Source organism: Motacilla alba, chromosome 12 (genome assembly GCF_015832195.1).
Source record: "Motacilla alba alba isolate MOTALB_02 chromosome 12, Motacilla_alba_V1.0_pri, whole genome shotgun sequence".
Lineage (NCBI taxonomy): Eukaryota > Metazoa > Chordata > Aves > Passeriformes > Motacillidae > Motacilla > Motacilla alba.
The window spans coordinates 7,345,400-7,363,987 of NC_052027.1; the positions used below are offsets into that span (position 1 = coordinate 7,345,400).

General features: G+C 43.4%; 1 protein-coding gene across 35 annotated transcripts in view; it reads left to right on the plus strand.

The window, feature by feature from the left end:
- Nucleotides 1–18,588, plus strand: part of CADPS (calcium dependent secretion activator) — a 206,957-nt gene that overhangs the window by 104,348 nt on the left and 84,021 nt on the right. For 21 of the 35 annotated variants that reach the window (XR_005258465.1, XR_005258468.1, XR_005258475.1 and 18 more), the window contains exons 10-13: nt 4,250–4,358; nt 5,400–5,612; nt 9,726–9,737; nt 16,715–16,851. Coding sequence is in view for 9 of the 35 variants with exons in the window: in XM_038149681.1 (XP_038005609.1) it covers nt 4,250–4,358; nt 5,400–5,612; nt 16,715–16,851 (459 nt within the window). In the remaining 26 variants the exon portion in view is untranslated. The remainder of the gene's footprint in view (nt 1–4,249; nt 4,359–5,399; nt 5,613–9,725; nt 9,738–16,714; nt 16,852–18,588) is intronic. The other 14 variants (XR_005258467.1, XR_005258489.1, XR_005258485.1 and 11 more) reach the window with 1 other exon arrangement.

Below are 18,588 nucleotides of genomic sequence, written 5' to 3' on the forward strand. Positions count from 1 at the left end.
GCAATAACACCGTGGTTGGTTATGGTGGGTTTGCTGGCTTTGCAATAGGAAATTTCTTACAATGATTTTTAAGGGCAAGTGAATTAATTACACTGAGATTTCAGACTGAATCTGTTCATCTCTTATCATAACCCCTTTTCAGTGCTCTGGCAGCATATGGGAAGTAACACTCCATGGTACCTGGATGACATGTCTGCTGAGTAGCTTGAAGCAGTTTTCAGCTGATTGTGTCTGATGGTGTTTGCAGAATGTTGTTGGAACCAGATCAACTCTCTGCAGATTAAAACCAGTTGCAGTGTCTGTGCCTGGATCTATTGTTCTAGTGACAGACTCCCTAAACTCAGTATAATTTAGACTAACAGTGACAGCCCTTGCTTTTAGCAAAACTCAGCTGATTTGGGATGAAATGAAATGAAGTAAGAGTACAGTAACTCTGAATATCACCCAGAAATTGAAAATAGTTCAGCAGAATTGCAGTGTGGTACGCCAGCAGTCCTAGACCGTGGTCTTCAAGCCAAGGTGAATGACCCATAGGTGGTCCCCATAATCATATTAAACAATGTTTTCTCTTAGTCCCTTGCTGAGAACCAGGCATAGATGGTGATTCTTGTGAAATCTGGAGTGTGATGAGACATACAAAATATCTGGAAACTGTTGGTTAAACTGATGTCACAGCTAGTTATGCCTGGCTGCAGTAGGTCCTGCATATCCTGTCCATACTCACACAGGATGAATTCCCACCACACAGCCCTGCCCAGGAGAGCACACACACCTCCTGCTTGAAGAGAGACGCTGGGACAGCTTTGTGCAGGTTTTTTAGAGCTGAATGGATATGCTGAGATATGAAAACTGCTGGTTTTGCATTTTTTTTCTTAAAGCTAGATCATTTCCTCTGCTCATTTGTGTCAGGAAAGGGCTTGGGAGGCAACGTACAGCTGCAACCAGAGGACAAGAGTCTCCCATCAAAGTGGAAAGCTGTATTACAGCTGGCAGTATCTTTGCACGGTTTCTCTCCCTTGGGACAAAATGCATGCTGTTAATTTAGAAAAGGTCCATTAAAGAATTTAACCCAAGTAGGGTGGTGTTGTGTCAACAGTAAAAGAGGGGGAGCAAATGACTGAGCTCAGAGTGTGAGGCATGACAATTAACAGGTTTGAGCAGGATCCTGGGGAAAGCAGTGCTCACTAGAGCAGCAGTCTCTGGTGGAGAAACCAGGACAAAGTCAGGACTGGTTAATGCATATCTGCTGTATTTATTAATCAGTTGGATTATATAGCTGGTGACAGAATATGGTCAAGTGCCAGGAAAGTCAGATTTAATTTAGCAGCCTGGGAATAGTGAACTTTGGCATTTGTCTCCTGTTGTCTGCTTCCCCTTTCCTGAATTTCTTTGTCTTTTCCCCCACCTTTTTTTTCCCTTATATTCTTTTGTCTTAAATCATTTCTCAAAGTGTTTTCCTCTTTTTGTAATGAACCAACCAGAGGTGCCTTGGATTAGTTCCCTTCTTTTACTTTCTCTCAGTTCAGCTTCCTTAGATGCTCCTTTCCTGGCTGTCATCGAGTCCCTGGATGAAATCCCAGCTGCTTTGAGAATTTGTCCCTCACTGGGCAGAGATTTCTCCTCTGTCTTCCTTCAGTTTCCTCTCTGTATCTGTGTTTTTTCCAATTACTCAAACCATTCATCTTGCCCATCCCATCTGCTCGCTCGCTCTCATACTCAGCTATGGTTCAGAGTGAACTCAGCAGGCTGTAAGATTAATTTTTGCTATTAACTGTTTCACTTGTCTGGCCACTTCTGAGCTTTACAGAAAGCAGGCTCTGTAAAGCACAATATTTTGGAGGACTGATGAAAGGCAAGTGCAATCTTCTCTTGACCCTACAGTGCTGTTCTGCAGCTAAGCACAACTGTGACATACTGAGCTTTCTAGAATCTCATTTTCTTGGGTTTGGCTTTACCACTGCTTGTAAATGGAAGGAGCCACATTGCACTGGGAGCCATGGCACCAACTTCTCTCTGACCCCAAGCAGTAAATGCTCTAGGCAGCAGGATAGGGCACACAGGCTGGTCTACCAGTCCTTGAAGTCAGTAGCTTGAGTTGTTTAGGTGCGGGCACTCTGCATGGCACAGGTGGCACCTCTTCCAGAGGCCATCATTAATTTTGTCCTCTCTCCAGCCTGATCCTTGGCTTGCTCTTGCCAGCAAGCTCAATTCCTGAGCTTGGGCTTCTGAACTGTGTGAGTGAATCTAGACGTGAACCTGGATGAGCTCTGGCTCACTGCATGTTATAGACCCACCTGCAGTTTTCTTTTGAAGGCCTCTTCTAATAACAATGTTCTTTCAAGGAAATCCTGTGCATTTCAACAAGAGAGATCAGTTTGCTTTGCCTCTGTCCCAGGATGGCTCCACCAGAGCCTACTGTCTATACCTGTCATTTATAACCTTTAACATGAGAAATACAAGCTCTAAAATGCCTTTTTCCCTACGTTGCCACTGTGTTGCTATGGTTGTCTTATTGATAGGGCAGAAGAATATTTTCTAGGGCCAAAGAGGAGTGGAATTACTTGTATATGAAGAAGAGCCCAAAATTCAGACCTCATGTTCAGGGTCAGAGAACAGCAGCTGAACTACTGAATGAATTACATGTTGCTATAGACCATACAGGAAAAACAAAAAAGCATTAGTGGTATTAAGGTTCTCAATAAATGTCAGCATAGATTAGCACTGATTCATTTCAGGAATTGCATTTATCATGCAGTCCCTGAAGTTCAGGCTGTCTAACGCAGAGGAATCAAATCCTTACTGCTCAGACGAGATCTCTAGGATTTTTCCATAAATAAAGCACATTCCGGGGTTTCTCCAGGAGATGGCAGCAACATACTGCAAGTACGACTGAATGAACACCACCGGAGTCTGAATGTTGTGCTGAGGGGCACTGGGTTATTTTTAGATTCCTTCGTGTTAATCTTTTTAATTTTTGTGTTGCCCATACGATGGTAGGCATGCAAAGTTCAGAACAGGGAATATGCACTGGTGTGCTCCTGCTATTGGTCTGCTACTTGTCAATCTTTCGTCAGTGCTGGTAGTTTTAAGGAGGATGCAAGATGCTTAAAGCTTCGCTTTTAGTCTTACTCCCACAAACGTGTTAATGATAGAGTTTATTCTTAGGTGGCTTTTGGAGCTGTTCCTGGAGGAAGGCTCGGTGCAGGCAGGGCTGCTGGAGCAGGCTGGCAGCGAGCAGAAGCCCATAGAGGGCAGCAGTAAACCGAGTGGTGTCTGGGAGATGCTGTGCCAATAGATGGGTCCCCCGACTTCAATAAATTACATTTTATTAGTGAGAGATGCCACTGAAATAAGTGCTGCATGTATCTTCGTGGCCAGGCAATTTGGCTGGAGTTTGAAGGCAAAACCTCTCAGCCCATCCATGCTCCCATCTTTCAGGATCTCTCCCAACTTCCAAAAAATGACAAGCACAATTCATTGCCGCCCACCAGAGTTTTAAAGTTTCCTCCAGAGGTCAAGAAAATGTCCAGATGAATAAAATTACGTCAGGCGTCCAGGATGTGACACAACCTTAACAAAGTCATTTGAAATCATTTGACAGTAAATTTCCCTGTGAGTTCCTCGCCTGGGGCACGGAGAATCCTCTCCTCTCCTGGCTGGATGAGCTCCTTGCCGAGCATCCAGATCGCAGCACGCCGAGTACGCGCGGGGCCTTGATGCGGCCTGATGGGCTCCTAAAGGCGATCGGGAGCCTGGCAGAGCCCCCGCAGCTGAGTCGGCTTCCGTCAAGAGCTTGACATTGAATGTATCGTGTCATGCAGATGGTACCTCAGAGGAGTGAGAGCTGCCATTTACAGCACTGATGACAACAACTGCCGAGATCAGTGGCATCTTAAGATTGCTTTAATATGACTGGCACCTAGCAATTTAGCTCACATTGTTTGTGACAGGGTGTCACTCTTGCACTTGTCTGGGGATGAATGATAGAGGGTTTTAAACCATGGAGCTTCCTCTTTTGGAGGAAATTAAACCTCTGTATGTACTGATGCGGAGAATTAGGTGCGTGCTGCAGGAGGGTGTGCTAAGAGAGGGCTTTGCAAAAGCCTGGTATGAAGTTTAGTCTGTCTCTTATGGGTAATGAGCATACAAACTACCCCACCATCCCCCATCCCTGCAAACACGCTATAAGTGCTTTGGATTGCCTTGTGGTGGTCACCCGGTGCCATCTTAGGTTTGTGATTTTCCTCAGGTTAGTCAATATACATTTGCTATGTGCAGCTACCGGGAGAAAAAAGCAGAACCTCAAGAGCTGCTGCAGCTCGACGGATACACTGTGGACTACACCGACCCGCAGCCAGGTACGGAGCTGGCGGCTCCCGCGGCTCACCACTCCCAAAGGGACTCACTCCTCTCTCTTCCTCTCCCTGCCTGCAGCTGAACTCTGATCAGCATTATTCTAAATACGTTTGTGTTTATATTGATCGTTAGTTATGCATGACTTTACTATAAATAGATCTAAGGGACTGAGCTAGGAGTTGCACCAGAGGAGGGAAAGACTCATCTCTCCTGGGGAGCCTAAGTGAATTAGACACTTAAATCCCAATGAAATTTTATTGTGAGCTGAATGCTCAAATTGAGTAACGATTCTAACCTGTGCCTTCAGACTATATTCTCTAAATAAAAGGCTAGCAGCTATGCTTGTCATTGTTGTGGAAGCATTTTTGCCCCATTCTCACTAGGATGGATGTCAGTGCATGGAAGAGGCAGGGACAGAAAGCCCCTGGTACCTGGAGGTACCTGTTGGTGGTTGAGACCCTTATTCAAGTGGACAAGCACCATTTTTCTTTTATTTCAGTGGGACAACATGCTGAGCATGGTGATCTTCACCATGCCCTGGGTAATGGTACCCCCAGAGGAGATAAGAAAAGATACAGTAGGTTGTTGTCAAGCCCTTTATTCCCTTTATTCCCTTAATTCTCCTATCAGGGAAATGGGAGGATGGGTGCCAAATCAGGGCAAAGATAGATAAGGATATCACCCAAGGACCTTTTTCTGCAGTGTGAGCACTGATGCTTTCAGTCTAATGGGGAACCTCCCACTCAAACCCCATTTTTAATTGGGCTCCAGTGGTGCCCACATGGAACTTGCACAGATGGAGCTGTAGGTGAGAGAAGCAATTAATCCAAGTGTGTTGGGGCATGTTTTAGTAATTGGGTTACCTGGGGCCCTGTGGGCTGTGTTGCAGGTGAGTTTGGTGCAGGGGAGGGGACTGAGCTGGGGGCAGCATTGGACTGGGTGACAGTCTGACACCCGAGCAATGGTGGGATGGGAAACTGGGGGAGATCTCCTGGCTGGCCTCAAAGTCTGTGAAACTGCATTGTCACTTCCTTTCCTGCCAGGTTTGGATGGTGGCAGAACATTCTTCAATGCTGTGAAGGAAGGAGACACGGTGATTTTTGCGAGTGATGATGAGCAGGACCGTATCCTGTGGGTCCAAGCCATGTACCGAGCCACTGGCCAGTCTCACAAACCTGTGCCACCTACCCAAGTGCAAAAGCTAAATGCTAAAGGAGGAAATGTACCCCAGATAGACGCTCCAATCTCTCAATTTTGTAAGTAAATAAGTTCTCCTAGACAGCCAGAGTCTTTGATGGAAAGGTTTTCTGCACTGATGTAAATCAATATTCCCACACTTGTTTCTGATTTCAAAACAAAGTGTTCTTTTCATTATCATAAAGCTTCTTTTTACAAGCTTTTTAAAGCTTTTTACAAAGCTTTTTTTTTAAGTAGATCCAGAAGCAGTTAACCTGTGTGTTTGACAGAACTCAACCCAAGAAACAAAATTCCTTGGGGAACTTGTCAATGGGTATTTTAAAGTGCAATACTTGATGGAGGAGAGAGACTGGGATCTGAGAGCCTGAGACCCACCTTGCCTTCCACAGACATGTGTTTTACCCCCACACAATAAATTTGCACACCCAGATCAGAGCAATTCATTAGCACCATTAGCTGTCTGTCAAATGCATCATGTGCTCAAAACTACAGGTGCAAATCTTGCAAGTATGAAATGCACACACAAAAAGAGGTCTCCTGTTGAATATTCAACTGTAAGAAAACATATGGTATTTTTAACAGGTTGCTTTGCAGGCCAGTTAGATGTGAATTTAAAGCAATCATCTTTTAAGCTGTAGCTATGCTGCATGTCCTATGCAGTTACACACACTTTGCTTCATCTGAAATTTAGAGCAATTTCTTTTCTCTTGCAAATGTAATTTAATTATAAACCACACAAATGCCTCTTCACTCATTTTTCTTAAAAGTCTCAATTGTCTGCAGCCCCTTTATTATGTAACATATGGCCGTTCTTGCTAGTTTCTTCAAAATTTAAGAATTATTATCTTTAAATATAAGTAAAATAAGGAAAAGTGGTAAATATTAAAGAAGTCTACTGATTAAAATAGATTTCAACTTTTTAGAATAGTCTCTGTAAAGCAGTTATGGAGTATATTGTTGTAAGGAACTCAGAAAATCTGAGCTTTCCTTATCAATAGCACTTGACCATCTTTTATATTTGTTTAACTTCTTCATGTCAGTATTTATAGACAGCAACAGTACAAGATGTACAGCTGTATGACCAGTGCTACAGCAGAAAACCTCTGCTTGCTGCTTTTTAATTTTTTTTTGTGTCTTCCACATGCCTCTGTGTTTTGGCCTCCCTTCTGCTTTGCATTGCTGCTGCTGCAAGTGAAAGTAGTGTGACGCAGTGTGGTAACCTATAGTCAGTGTTTTCATTTCAACGATCCTCACCCTCTTCACTGCAGTCACTGACTTTGGGAGTGCAAGGTGTAAAGAACTAGGGTTGGGAAGGAAGGACACCTCTCAGAGTGTCTCCCCAAAATGGGAGGTGGGAATTGGCCTCTTGCAAGTGGGACATTTACTGGCTGTGATAAGCCTCTAGGCCAGGCTGAGTTGTGCTGAACCTGAGAGCATTCCCAGGGATTTATGTGCCTCTGCCCAGAATGTGTAATCAGAGAGTTCTCAGAAGTAGCAGGCACAGGTCCTTCTACTGCTGCTTTTTCACATGCTCAAAGCCTTCAAAGGATAACTAGGGGGAGCAACAGAGGGATTCTGCCTGTGGCTCCCTCTCCTAACAAGTGATGCTGAAGGCTGCTCTTAGCTGTGGGGTTGGTGCACTGGGGTGCACTCCTGTCCATCCCAGCATGATCCCTGCAGAGTAGGATGAGAGCAGAGAACATCAAACTGAGGAAACACCTTTCCTTCCACTCTTCTCCCATCCCTGCAGACATCAAGCTTTGAGAATTTTTTCTGCTAGGTAAATTCCTGATATTTACAGAGTTTTCACTTCGCCAGACCAATATGAAGGGTCAAGTGAGGTGTTGCTTTCCAAGACACATCATAGCAGCAGTAGCAAAATCAGCTAGGATTTTGAGGAGGAAAGGGATTGCCCAGGGCTGTGGACACTTGGGTGAATGATTTCCTTGCACAGCCAAGCACTGTGTTTGTGGGAGAGCTGAACCTCTCTGCTTAGAGTACATGGGGTGGAGAAGGGACAGCTGGCTTGTCCTAATCCTTGCCATGGATCAGGGAAGTCAGTGACTGGGCCCAGGAGTCAGCTCTGCATCTACACAGCCCAGCATGTCCATCAGAGCCTTGTGCTGCTTGTGGTCCTCCAGACTCAGCCTACTGTGCTCAGAGCTATAGACATGCCACAGGCTTGACCTTGTTTTTGCATCTCGCTCACTTGCCAGGAGGCAGGGCTCTCTCATCCTTGCTTCTGGTGAAAACAGCCAAGATTTCACCCCCTGGGCCCTCCAGGGCATTCGAGGGAGTCAGGATCTGACCTCAGTTTCTCTCACTTGTTCTGATGCCAAAACCAGCTCCAAATCTGGATCATTTTGCTTTTTATAACACCACCACCCTCTTTCCATCCACAATGTATTTTCCTGAAAGTTGCACAGTGTCAGTCTCCCCTTTTTGCTGCAAGAACTCTGAAACCCTCTTGGATGTGTTGTGCCAAAGCCTGGGAGAGAGAGACTAGTTGGCTCATCAGTCCACCAGTGTGATGGCTTACTACTTGAGCATCTTCTGGGCTAGTGTGTTTTATCCTTGGTTTTCCTTCCTCCCCCTTTTGATCTAGATCCCTCTGACAGGTCTTTGTGCACATCCTACAAGAGGAGGAGGGCAACATGCCATAATACACCTTCATTTCAACAGGAAAGGCTGCTCATTTTTCATATTTCAACATGTATACATGGCAGTGCTCATTGCAAAAGTCATAGGGAACAGCAGTTAAATGATCCCAAGCAATAGTGAGTCATGCATGCCATATATGGGTAGTCCTAAATGCACAAATACATATCTCAGCTCCTTCAGTCTTGAAATCCGAACATACCAAGTATTGCATTTTTAAAAGGGTCTAGGTTTGTTATTGGTTTTGTATTTGGCTTGGGTGTTTTGGTTTGGGTTTTGGGTTTTGGTTTGGTTTTTTTTTTTGCCTGCGGAAAGGTAAGGACTTCTGTGAGACATTTTATTCTTGTACATTTATCTCTATACCTGTCATATTTTTATTTTCTTTGTGCTTATTAGAGGCTATGGTGAATGAGGATGTGCAAAGAAGTAAATGTTAAGCCATTTGACAAGTAACTGTTGTTACAGCTTCCATGTCGTAGCAGTCCGAGACGGCTCATGCGCATGCATGCACACGCACAGAAAATCCAGCCCTCCGTGCCTGGCATGGAGCTGTCTATTGCACAGAAACTTGGGAAGGACATATCTTGCTGTTTGGGAAACTTGGGAGAAATAGTAAATTCCATTTGGCTCCTGCCTCAGTATATATAAAGTTTGAGCAGCACTCAAATTCTCATCCACAATTCGATGGCAGCACTTGACTTAAAAGTAAACAGACAGCTCCAAACCAGGGTGGAGTTTATTTTATTTGCAATTTAAGTACTGAAAAAATAGATCCTGCTATTCATTAATTTTTGTATGACTTACAGTTCTTTTTACGTGGGTGAACAATACCTGTTAGAGTGAAAAGTTTTGCTTTTTTTGTTTTGCTACAATTTCAAAGAAAAACTCCATTTACACGAAGCTGTGCTTTTCTCCAGTGTTCGCATTATAAAAGCAAAAAACCCCAAACTGTTCTTGCTTACTGTTGAAATCATTCACAGTATTATAGTCAATAATGCTGCCAATACATATTACACCTTTTGGCAATATTTAAGCTTCATAAAAGTGGTCACTTGTCTGAAAGCACCAGTCTTTGTTCTGTGTTAGTGATGTATCAAAGAAAATTCCCAAACGTGCTCAACGTTCCTTTTTTTTTCTTGAAACCCTTTTTTTTTAACATGAAAGATTGGTCTGTACTTGTTTTACGTATCATTTGTGGTTATATTTAGTTTTTAATGTCTGTTTATATTTAATAACTGTTAATCACACCATATACAATGAGTTGGATGTTTTGAGAATTTGTGATGATTTGTTCCCCCATAATAAGTAGCGAGGTTTATTGAGCTGCTTGAGAAATTTTCAGCTATAAGTGGTTTTCTTTTTGGTTGGTTTGATTTTCTTTAAGTTTCTTTTTCATTCTTTGCTTGAACCCGAATATTTAGCTGCTAGGTTAGGGCTCCTGTCTGCTTTCCTGAGCCTTGTTGCTAGTCTTTATGTTATTCTGGTTTGTTCCTTCTTACCCTGCTAACTTCTAGCTGGACTCAAGGGTAAGTGCTTCCCTGTAGCTAGCACAGCTCAGATAATCAGACTAGATTATCTGACATATGCAATGTGCTTTTTTTTTTTCTCTTAAATCTTTCTCATGTTTAGATTTTGTAGTACAAACTTTCCATGTTATTTTCCTGAATTGAGATTTGAAATGTAAGTTTCCATACTGAAATTGGGATGCATGTGATGTTTGCATAATTGCCTTCTCTCCCTGGCTTTCACATTGGCATCAAGTGATCCTCTTAGTAAAGCCAATCATTAACATTTCTATTTTTCATTCCAAGATGTAAATAGTAATTAACATCACAATAAAACTGTAAATAATACCTTCTTTTGTTTCATGGAAATTACATCTAGTTGACTGCTTCCTGCCTGAAAACAGATCATTTTGCACTCTGACAATATCCTTTCTCTCCGTGCCGATGATTAGCTTGGTGCAGCGCACCAGAGTGCAGGGCTAACCATGGACACCTCAAAGCATAGAAAGGTAGGGTAGGAGACCCCAAGAGACCCAGAGAAGGTGCAGGACTCCAGAGGAGGCCCCCAGAAAGCCCTCCACACATGCCCTGTGAAAAGAGCCCTGAATCATCGAGGTTTGATTAGCTTCTCTCCCATTAACTCTGTAGGGAATGATTTCAGCAGCAAGTGGCAGCTCTCTGGGTCACCCTGCATTTGGAGATGCTGGCCTGCTCTGTCTTAAATGCGTTTTTCATGGAGGGGTGCTGCTGTTTCCCCAAATTATCATCAATTACTGTTTTAGCATGGGTCTCAGTCACCAACCAAAGTCGTGCTAGTCAAAAAGTAAGCCAGGGGAATTGCTATTTTACTTTTTCCCACTGGCATTCCTACTTTGCAAAAGATAAAAGCCCAGACGGGTGCTGTAAGAGAGCTTCTCCTGAGTTTGTTCAGTCCTAAACACACCCAGTACAAATCCTTTATTGGTGTTAAAATCTTCTGTAATGTCTGGTGAGTGCTGCTTTCCTTAGGAGGGAATAGCATCAGTGGGTCATGAGAGCTGGCAAATATGTATCCGGAGTATCTGAATGCAATTATGAGAAGGAACAGGCGGTGTCATCCCTCTTGGCCATCAACAAGACTCCTTTTTTCCTTCCTCCTCCTTTTATTTCTTTTTTCTTCTTTTTTCCTATGTGTGAGTATGTGCGTGTGTGTACAAATATCCCCCTGGGTAGCAGGCAGAATTCCTTCTCAGCAGACACTTTCTTTTTTCTTTCTTTATTTTGTTTTCTAAATGTTTGGATTTCCAAAGAGAATTCTTATCAGACTTTACTGCAAAAAAAAAAAAAAAACAACGCACAAAATTTTAATTTCAATGAAATACAGATTTTTGCCACTTTGAAAGAAAGAAAGAAAGAGTGAATGAATGAACGAATGAATGAACCTGGGTTTGGCAACATTACATGTATTTGCACTACAATGCATCGCTATCTTATTAGATTATTAGTTTCATGCTTTAATTGCTTTACTTTTTTAGATAGTTAAAGATATAATGAGAACGCTGCTGTGTCTTCTGTATTGTCAACTTGCAGATGCTTCATTGCAGGAATGCAGAATTAAAATGTTAAATCAGTCTCACATAACCTGCATGAATTTAAAACTAGCCTGTAAATCTCTTCTACGTGCTTTAAGAAGCCTGGAACTCTTAACTTATGAAATACAAATTCCCAGGTTTCTGCAGCTATCCAATTCAAAATATTTTTAAGTAGTTATAAAGATGCTGTGAAACAATGTTTTATATTATAAATAGCTGTTCTAAAACTGTGTTTTTAACTTGCCACACAAGGAATTATGTAAGTGCGTACTACAAATTCTTATTCATCTAACTGCCAATCCTTAGACAACTTAGATTGCAATTCAATGCCTGGTGTGTCTGGTGATTTACAGGAGCATTCATAACAATTTATTAAAATTCTAACTAAGCAGAAAAGAATTTCTTTGCAACAGGGAAAAAGCCATAAGCCACAGGAATAATCAGCCTATTGTATTTAAAACTGTCTTCTAAAATGCAGTAATATGAAGGGGAGAAGAAAGAGCTCTTGGCTCTGCAGCTGAGAGGCAAATTGAGGCTGCTGCAGCAGCCACAGCTCAGCACAGGGAGCAGGTTTGGGGAGGAGGTTTGGGGAGCAGGTTTGCAGAGCCCTGAGCACACACACACATCAGTTCTCAGAGGCAGCAGTGCCACAGTGCACAGCGAGGAGGGGATGTGGCAAGTCACCAGCCAGCACTGCCAGCAGCTCACTCACAATCCACCTGGCATTTTAATCCAGGTACAAGGGATCCGGTGTTTTCCCCCTCCAGAACATCAGTATTTGCTAGTGAAGTCTCTTGCTCCACACAGGCAAACAAAAGGGGTTTTCAGGCACTTCCTTGGGTATTTCTTTAACAAGTCACAGCCCAAACATGTCCATGAGCAGGAGGGGACCCTGCTGCCCCTCAGGGCAGGCAGTGGGTTGCAGTGGGCACTCCATGAGCCACCTGCCGTGGTGCATTGCTGGCCAGGCTGGAAAAGTTCTCCCACTTTGCCCAGCCAGGCCAGTGAAGACTTTTCTAGAAATATCTGTAAATGAATAGCTGCCATCAATCATTGTCATTCCTTTATTTCATGTCTCCTGATGAGGTTGACTAGTGTCATTGTTTGTTACTGTCCAAACCACATCTTCATTCTTGTAATGTCAAGCAGATATGACAAGCACACATTTTCCAGATGAGTAAGATACAAAGTCACCTTTTAATTTACAGTTGTTTGGGTTTTTGTTTGTTTGGTGGATTTTTATTTTCTTGCAACAGGGAAATGTGTTGTAAAATTTACTAGATTTTCAGTTGTCTTTGGTACTAAAACAAAGTCACTCATTAATGAAAAGAAACAAATCTGGAGTAAGAAATTCTTACAATAAAATGGCTACTTAAAGCCTTTTATAACAAGAATTCTTTTATGGAGCTTGTCCCCCGCTATTAACTTCACTGCTCTCAAAGCAAAATCTGCCAAAATTATTGCTGGAGCAAAAGAAATGCAGAGAGCAGGGAAATACATTTAAGAGAAAAAAAAATGAGAGATTTGACTGGTTTGTCTCTTCCTTTTTAAATAACAGATAGATAAAGAGAAATATAGCCCTCAGAGAACCAAACAGTGGGACAGTCCTTTGGTTTCCTTGATTCTTCTTAGTGTTGAAATCTTTGTGTTCCTGACACTGGCAGATTTTTAAGATTCTGATTTCAAACACACGTAGGGAGGGTGTGTATGACAGGGGTCCAGTTAATTGAGTCAGCCCAAAATGCAAACTGGATAAAAATGGACAAAATAAACCCAGCAGTATTTTAAAAAGGCAACAGTGCAGGGGACCAAATGTTATATAAAGGCCAGAGTGTGCAGTTTTGCAGAAGAAAGGTTTTGGAGCCTGTGCTGGCCATGTCCCTCCACTGGCAGCCTCCCTCCTGAGACCACCATCGAACACCTTTCAGCTGCAGTTGTGTGCAGCTTGTCTAAATATGTAAGATAACTTTTGTGGGGCTGCAGCAGCATTTCGGCTGGGGCCTGAACAAAGAAACACCAGCGAGCTTGGCACGGCACCTTGGGAAGGGATTGCAAATTACTGGAGCATCATATAACTTTCTTTCTTTGGTTTCTCCTTCCTTTTTAGCTAGAATAACAGAGCAGGGTCAAAAAAGCAGCTGTATTTGACTGAAACAATTAATTTAAAGTACTTAAAAACTGGCTGTACGGTTGGGTGTGAATATTAGCAATTCTCATTTTGTACTTTAAAATCACATTCAAACTCTATAGGCCATTTTGAATGAAGGTGGATTATACATAAAACTTATTTCATGTGCAGATGTTGGCATTATTGCAAATTGCAGATATTTGTCTGAAGCAGAGTAATAACATATTTAGATCTTTTCTTTTTTGTTGCCTACGAAGTTTAATGGTTTTGGTATAATTTGATTCGTTAATTTCATTTTTAAAAGTGAGCCCATTGCAAAAATCAAAATGCAAAAATAAATTGCAAGGTGTGTGGGATGTTTATTTAGAATAATCAAGGGAAGGTGAGTTTAGTATAGGATTGAATTCTTTAACCTTATTTTTAAGAATTTTGGCCCAGTGAAGCATCTGGCCCAGACCTGATATTCCATTTAAAAGAAATACACATTTGTACTACCATTCTCCACAGACATCTCCAGTTTCCATCACGACTGCTGTATCCCCTGGGTGGGTGATGTGCACCCACCCAGCCCTGCATCTCTGCTGGTGCAAAATGGTTTGGCCAGGCAAGAGCTGCAGCGCTGGGCTATGCAGGGAGAGCTGCAGCTGCTCATCCTCCTTCCCATGGCAGAAATCCACATTTTAAATCACTGACTGAGCAGAAGTCATGTGCATAATGCTTTTCTGGTCACTTAAGCTCACACAGTGCCATGTCTGATGTCTCTCTCTTCATGTGGTTGTTCTGATGAGGAGAGATTTGGGGCAAACAGGCTTTCGAGCAGGCACCCAACGGAAGATGTGGCTTCAAAGTGTTTAATGAAAGTAAAATTGCCCCTGATTATGGCCAGTTGTGAAGGACATTTAATCACTGTGTCTGTTCTCACGCTTGTCAGGGAACTCTCTGTGCCCCTGCCTTGGGCAGGGAGATTGTAAAAAGCCCAGCCAGACCCTCAGCTCTGCGGAAGCCAGCGGCACTTCAGTCGGTTCCCACCCGCAGAAGGTCTGCTCTGTGCCCACCTTGCTCAGAGAATGTAATATGGGGAAAAGCTTATTAGTCTGGAATAAAAAATACTTATTTCAAACATGCTTTCTAGCACATATGCTCAAAAAGGTTCACCAGCTAAAGGGCTAGAGGACTCTTCCAATTTCCAGCTGATTTACTCGGCTCTCAGAGCCTCGTTGGCTGAGCGGGAGGATTGACAGTGTATCAGGGCTCCTAATTGAAAAGTAATAAAATCTCTGAGCAAAACTGGCAAATGAAGGCCTCCAGCCAATTTGTCAGCTTGCAGTCAACTCCGAGGAGCCGGGCAGAGCAGCAAGCCATTAAAAATAGTCTGATAATAGCTGTTAAAACATTTTCCGGGCACTGGGGATGGAATGAAAACAGCACAGCCGAACTCTTTGGGAGTGAATGCAATCAAATCCATCTTGGCCCAAAGGGACAGAGACAATGGGGCAGAAAGCTGTCAAAACAGACAGGAGCCAGTCTGTGCTGCAGGCCACAGGGCTGGGTGGGCTTCACATCCCATGCTCAGGGATGCTGCAGAGGTGCCATGGAGGTGATGTGCTCCACAGGGAGGTTGTTCCCATCCCCTGAGCCAGCCCTTGTGCTGCCACCTCACTCAGCTGCTTCTGTCCTGGTGCTGAATGCACAGTAGGGAGAGGAAGGGGTTTGGGAGAGGCAGCGTTAGGGGTCAGCAGGACTCCAATACATACAGGGGAGCAGACCCTCAAAAATTAATCCTCTGTAGGAAAAACATCAGTGTGTGTTCAGTAGGGTTATAGAGAGGAAAATTGCCAGCTACAGCTGAATTAAGTATTGCTAGCAGCTAATTGAAATGTTACATGTTTCAATTTGTCTGATTTCTTTCCAGTGAGTGATATTATTTATACAGTTTGTATATAGATAACAACGGACTATACAGAAAATGTAAAGATTGCTACCAATGATCATTACTGTGTGAGAGCACTGACACAAATGAGGTATTTGGAAAGACATGCCATCCTTCACAGCTAAAAATTGAATAGAAAAACATATATAAAAGAACATTCTCACTCTCATTTAAAACTTTTTTTTTTCTTTTTAATTAAGGATTTTTGGGGTTTTTTTCTGGTAAAGAGGGATTTTGTTTTAAAACAAATACAGTTACCATATACTCCTGCTGCGGAAAACTGCATTTTTGTGTCCTTTCAGCCACATTGTTTCAAGGCCACCCAGTTCCCCTAGGAGGCTATAAACAGGGGAAGGATTTAAATCCTATTTTCTTTGTCGAGGATTTGGCAAGAGCCCATATAGTAGGAAGCTGAGCACAGACAAAACCAAGTGAAAGGTGTCCTTTAATTCCCCAGCGGCTGCTAGAACAAAACCTGCTCCCAGCGGGGTCCTGGCTGGCCGCACCCAGGCTGGCTTGGAGGCTTCATTTCAACTGCTGAATTCGGTGTAGTTTAGTTAACCATGTTGAGATTAATTAATTAGCCCCTAGGAGTTAGTGCCCATAAACGTCACCCAAAGCAGAGAAGTGTGAATACGTTGAGGCTGTTAATTCACCCAAAAATGGCAGCTTGTAATCTAGGCAGAGGAAATTCAGTCTCTCCATCGGGATGACTGGCAGCTCCGACGCACTGTCGGGTTACTGCCTCTGTGACAACAAACTACATATCAATTTAACTTCTTAGCAATGCTTAAAAGAGCATCTTTTTATTTCAGTGAGGTAGCATTTAAAGTTGCTGTTAGGAAAAAAAATTGCCGTGGGGAAGACAAACATTGGCATTTGGAGAAAGAACAACGTAACTGGTGTGGTACCTAGAAAACCTAGTAAATGTAGAGGAAAAAAGCTGTGACTTTATTAGAATGGCAGAATCTATTACAATTAACCACAACTATCTAAATAGGAGCTAATTTACTTATGTGAGCCAAAATTCTGTTAACTCATAGCCTATTGTAAGATGCAGAGTGAATTCGTACGTTTGTGTTCTGGTTTTAAGTACAGAATAAATGCACTATAATGAGCAGTTGACAAGATGTTAATTCTAAAATCTTTTGCCTAGATACAATAATATAGTCCATAACTGATGCAAGTTGACAATGGGAGGTGAAGTGTATTGTATAGCCTGCAAAGAGAAAACTCAATGGCAATGGAGGGAAGAGGAGATACTTGGCTTTCATGCTTCATACTGTATATTTTTTTCTGTTATATTTGTCAACTAAAATGTCTTATATCTCTCTAAATGGTGTCTTTCTCTATATGTATAAATGAACAGATGCAGATAGAGCTCAAAAGCATGGCATGGATGAATTTATCTCTTCCAATCCCTGTAACTTTGACCACGCTTCACTCTTTGAGATGGTTCAGCGCCTCACTTTGGACCACAGACTTAATGATTCCTATTCTTGTCTGGCAAGTATATTCTTTGGTCTCTAGTGATATAAACATCAAGCAGCAAAGTCAAAGCTAGTGCGACTGGGGGCTAATCCCCCTGTTGCTGGAAGATTGACTTCCGTTTACACCAGGTTTGAATTTGGCCCAGAGGTATTTTCTTTTGAGAGGCTGCCTGCAGTGAACTGACTGCTGTTCTTCTCCAGTCGCACTGTCTTTATCATTTTTGTTTGCAATGTTTAAAATGTTTCTTCCTGCAAAGAGAAACTCCAGTGTGGGAATGTGAAGTAGAGAGCAGTATTTTGCAGCCTCCTGCACTGCCTTCCAGAGTCTTCTGGATGAAAGAACAGGGAATAGATGACTGTCTGGTACCACCTCCCATGTCAATGGAGTCCCGCCAGGAATAATTGTGGCCCAGCTTTGTGTCTCTTTATGAGCAGGGGTCCCAAGCAGGTAACAGATGGGACTCTGTGGATAACTGCAGTGCTGCTGCAGTCTGTCCATGCTCACATAGTTGCATGCCCATCCTGAGTACTCCCATGAGCAGCAGTTGCAGCTCTTTGCCCACTATAGGACAGTGGCACTGAGATGTTCCAGGACAGCTTGTAGCCTTTGGCTGGGGTGCAGTGCTTGGGGGCTCTTATGTACTATAAGGGCTTAAATTACAAATAACCAATGAGCAATTAATTTTTAGCAGTTTCAGTGAGGAGGATGAAGAGGCTCTTAGTTTTTGAGAAAACAACAGGATGAATCCTTTCTAGAGCGTCCTGAAACAGAGGATGTGCCCTGAACATGGCATGGGACAGATTCTGCCCTGCTGCCCTCCTGCTGTTGCACAGGGTGGCACACTGGGGTGTCATGGTGGGCTCCTTCAGCAGAAAGACCACGCTGTACCAAGAGCCTTTGCCAGCTGTGCAGTCCCTGGAGCTCCTGAGTGCCTTGCTGTTAAAAGCAGCAGCCAGGGAACGCAGCTGAGCAGTTGGCAAGGAGGCTGTCGGTCTCAAATCCTACCCTCCATGTCCCCCTCCACCATGGTGCTCCTCTCACTGCCCTGCTCCTTGTACCACACACAAGGGCCGATCTCCTGTGAAGGACTGAGGTCCAGTAAATGCCACTAGCAGTAATGAATTGTCACCGTCCTAAGGAGAGGCAGGGCTAGGAAGAACAGTTGTGGACATCCCCTGAGGTAAGGATGGGGTGGGGGAAGGCTGCACTTTACCTGCAGATACCCAAGTGGTACAAGTAGGCTTGGTGGGAGCATTGTCAGACCTGCAGCAGGTTCCTCACTGGTTCCATCAAGGTCCTTGCTCTGGCAGGCAGTGACTTTGGCATGCAGCTTCTGCTCCCCACGCATGGCTGACCCTAGGAAGACCATCCCCATCCATGCATGTCTGAGAGGTTGGCTTGCTGCTGGTTTGTCTCTGTGCAGTCTTGGGCGTGGTGAGAAAGTTGTGGCCGTTGAACTAAACTCATGGAGAGGTGAGAGGCCATCACTGAAAATGATTAACAATGTTTTTCTTCAAGAAACCCACCAGCTGCACTTCTGCTTGTAATGGAGATGTTTAGGCCCTTGCTAGAAGCTACCAGAGCGGTGGAGCTCCCCTCAGCACCAAGACTCATCCTCTTCAGAGTGGAGCATCACCAATTAACCATCTTCTTTCAAATCACCCATTGCAGTGTTGTAAGAAACAGAATAATGGCCTGTGTTCACCTATGCTTGGTTTCATGTGCTTCTTGACTTTGCCATATTTTTGTCCT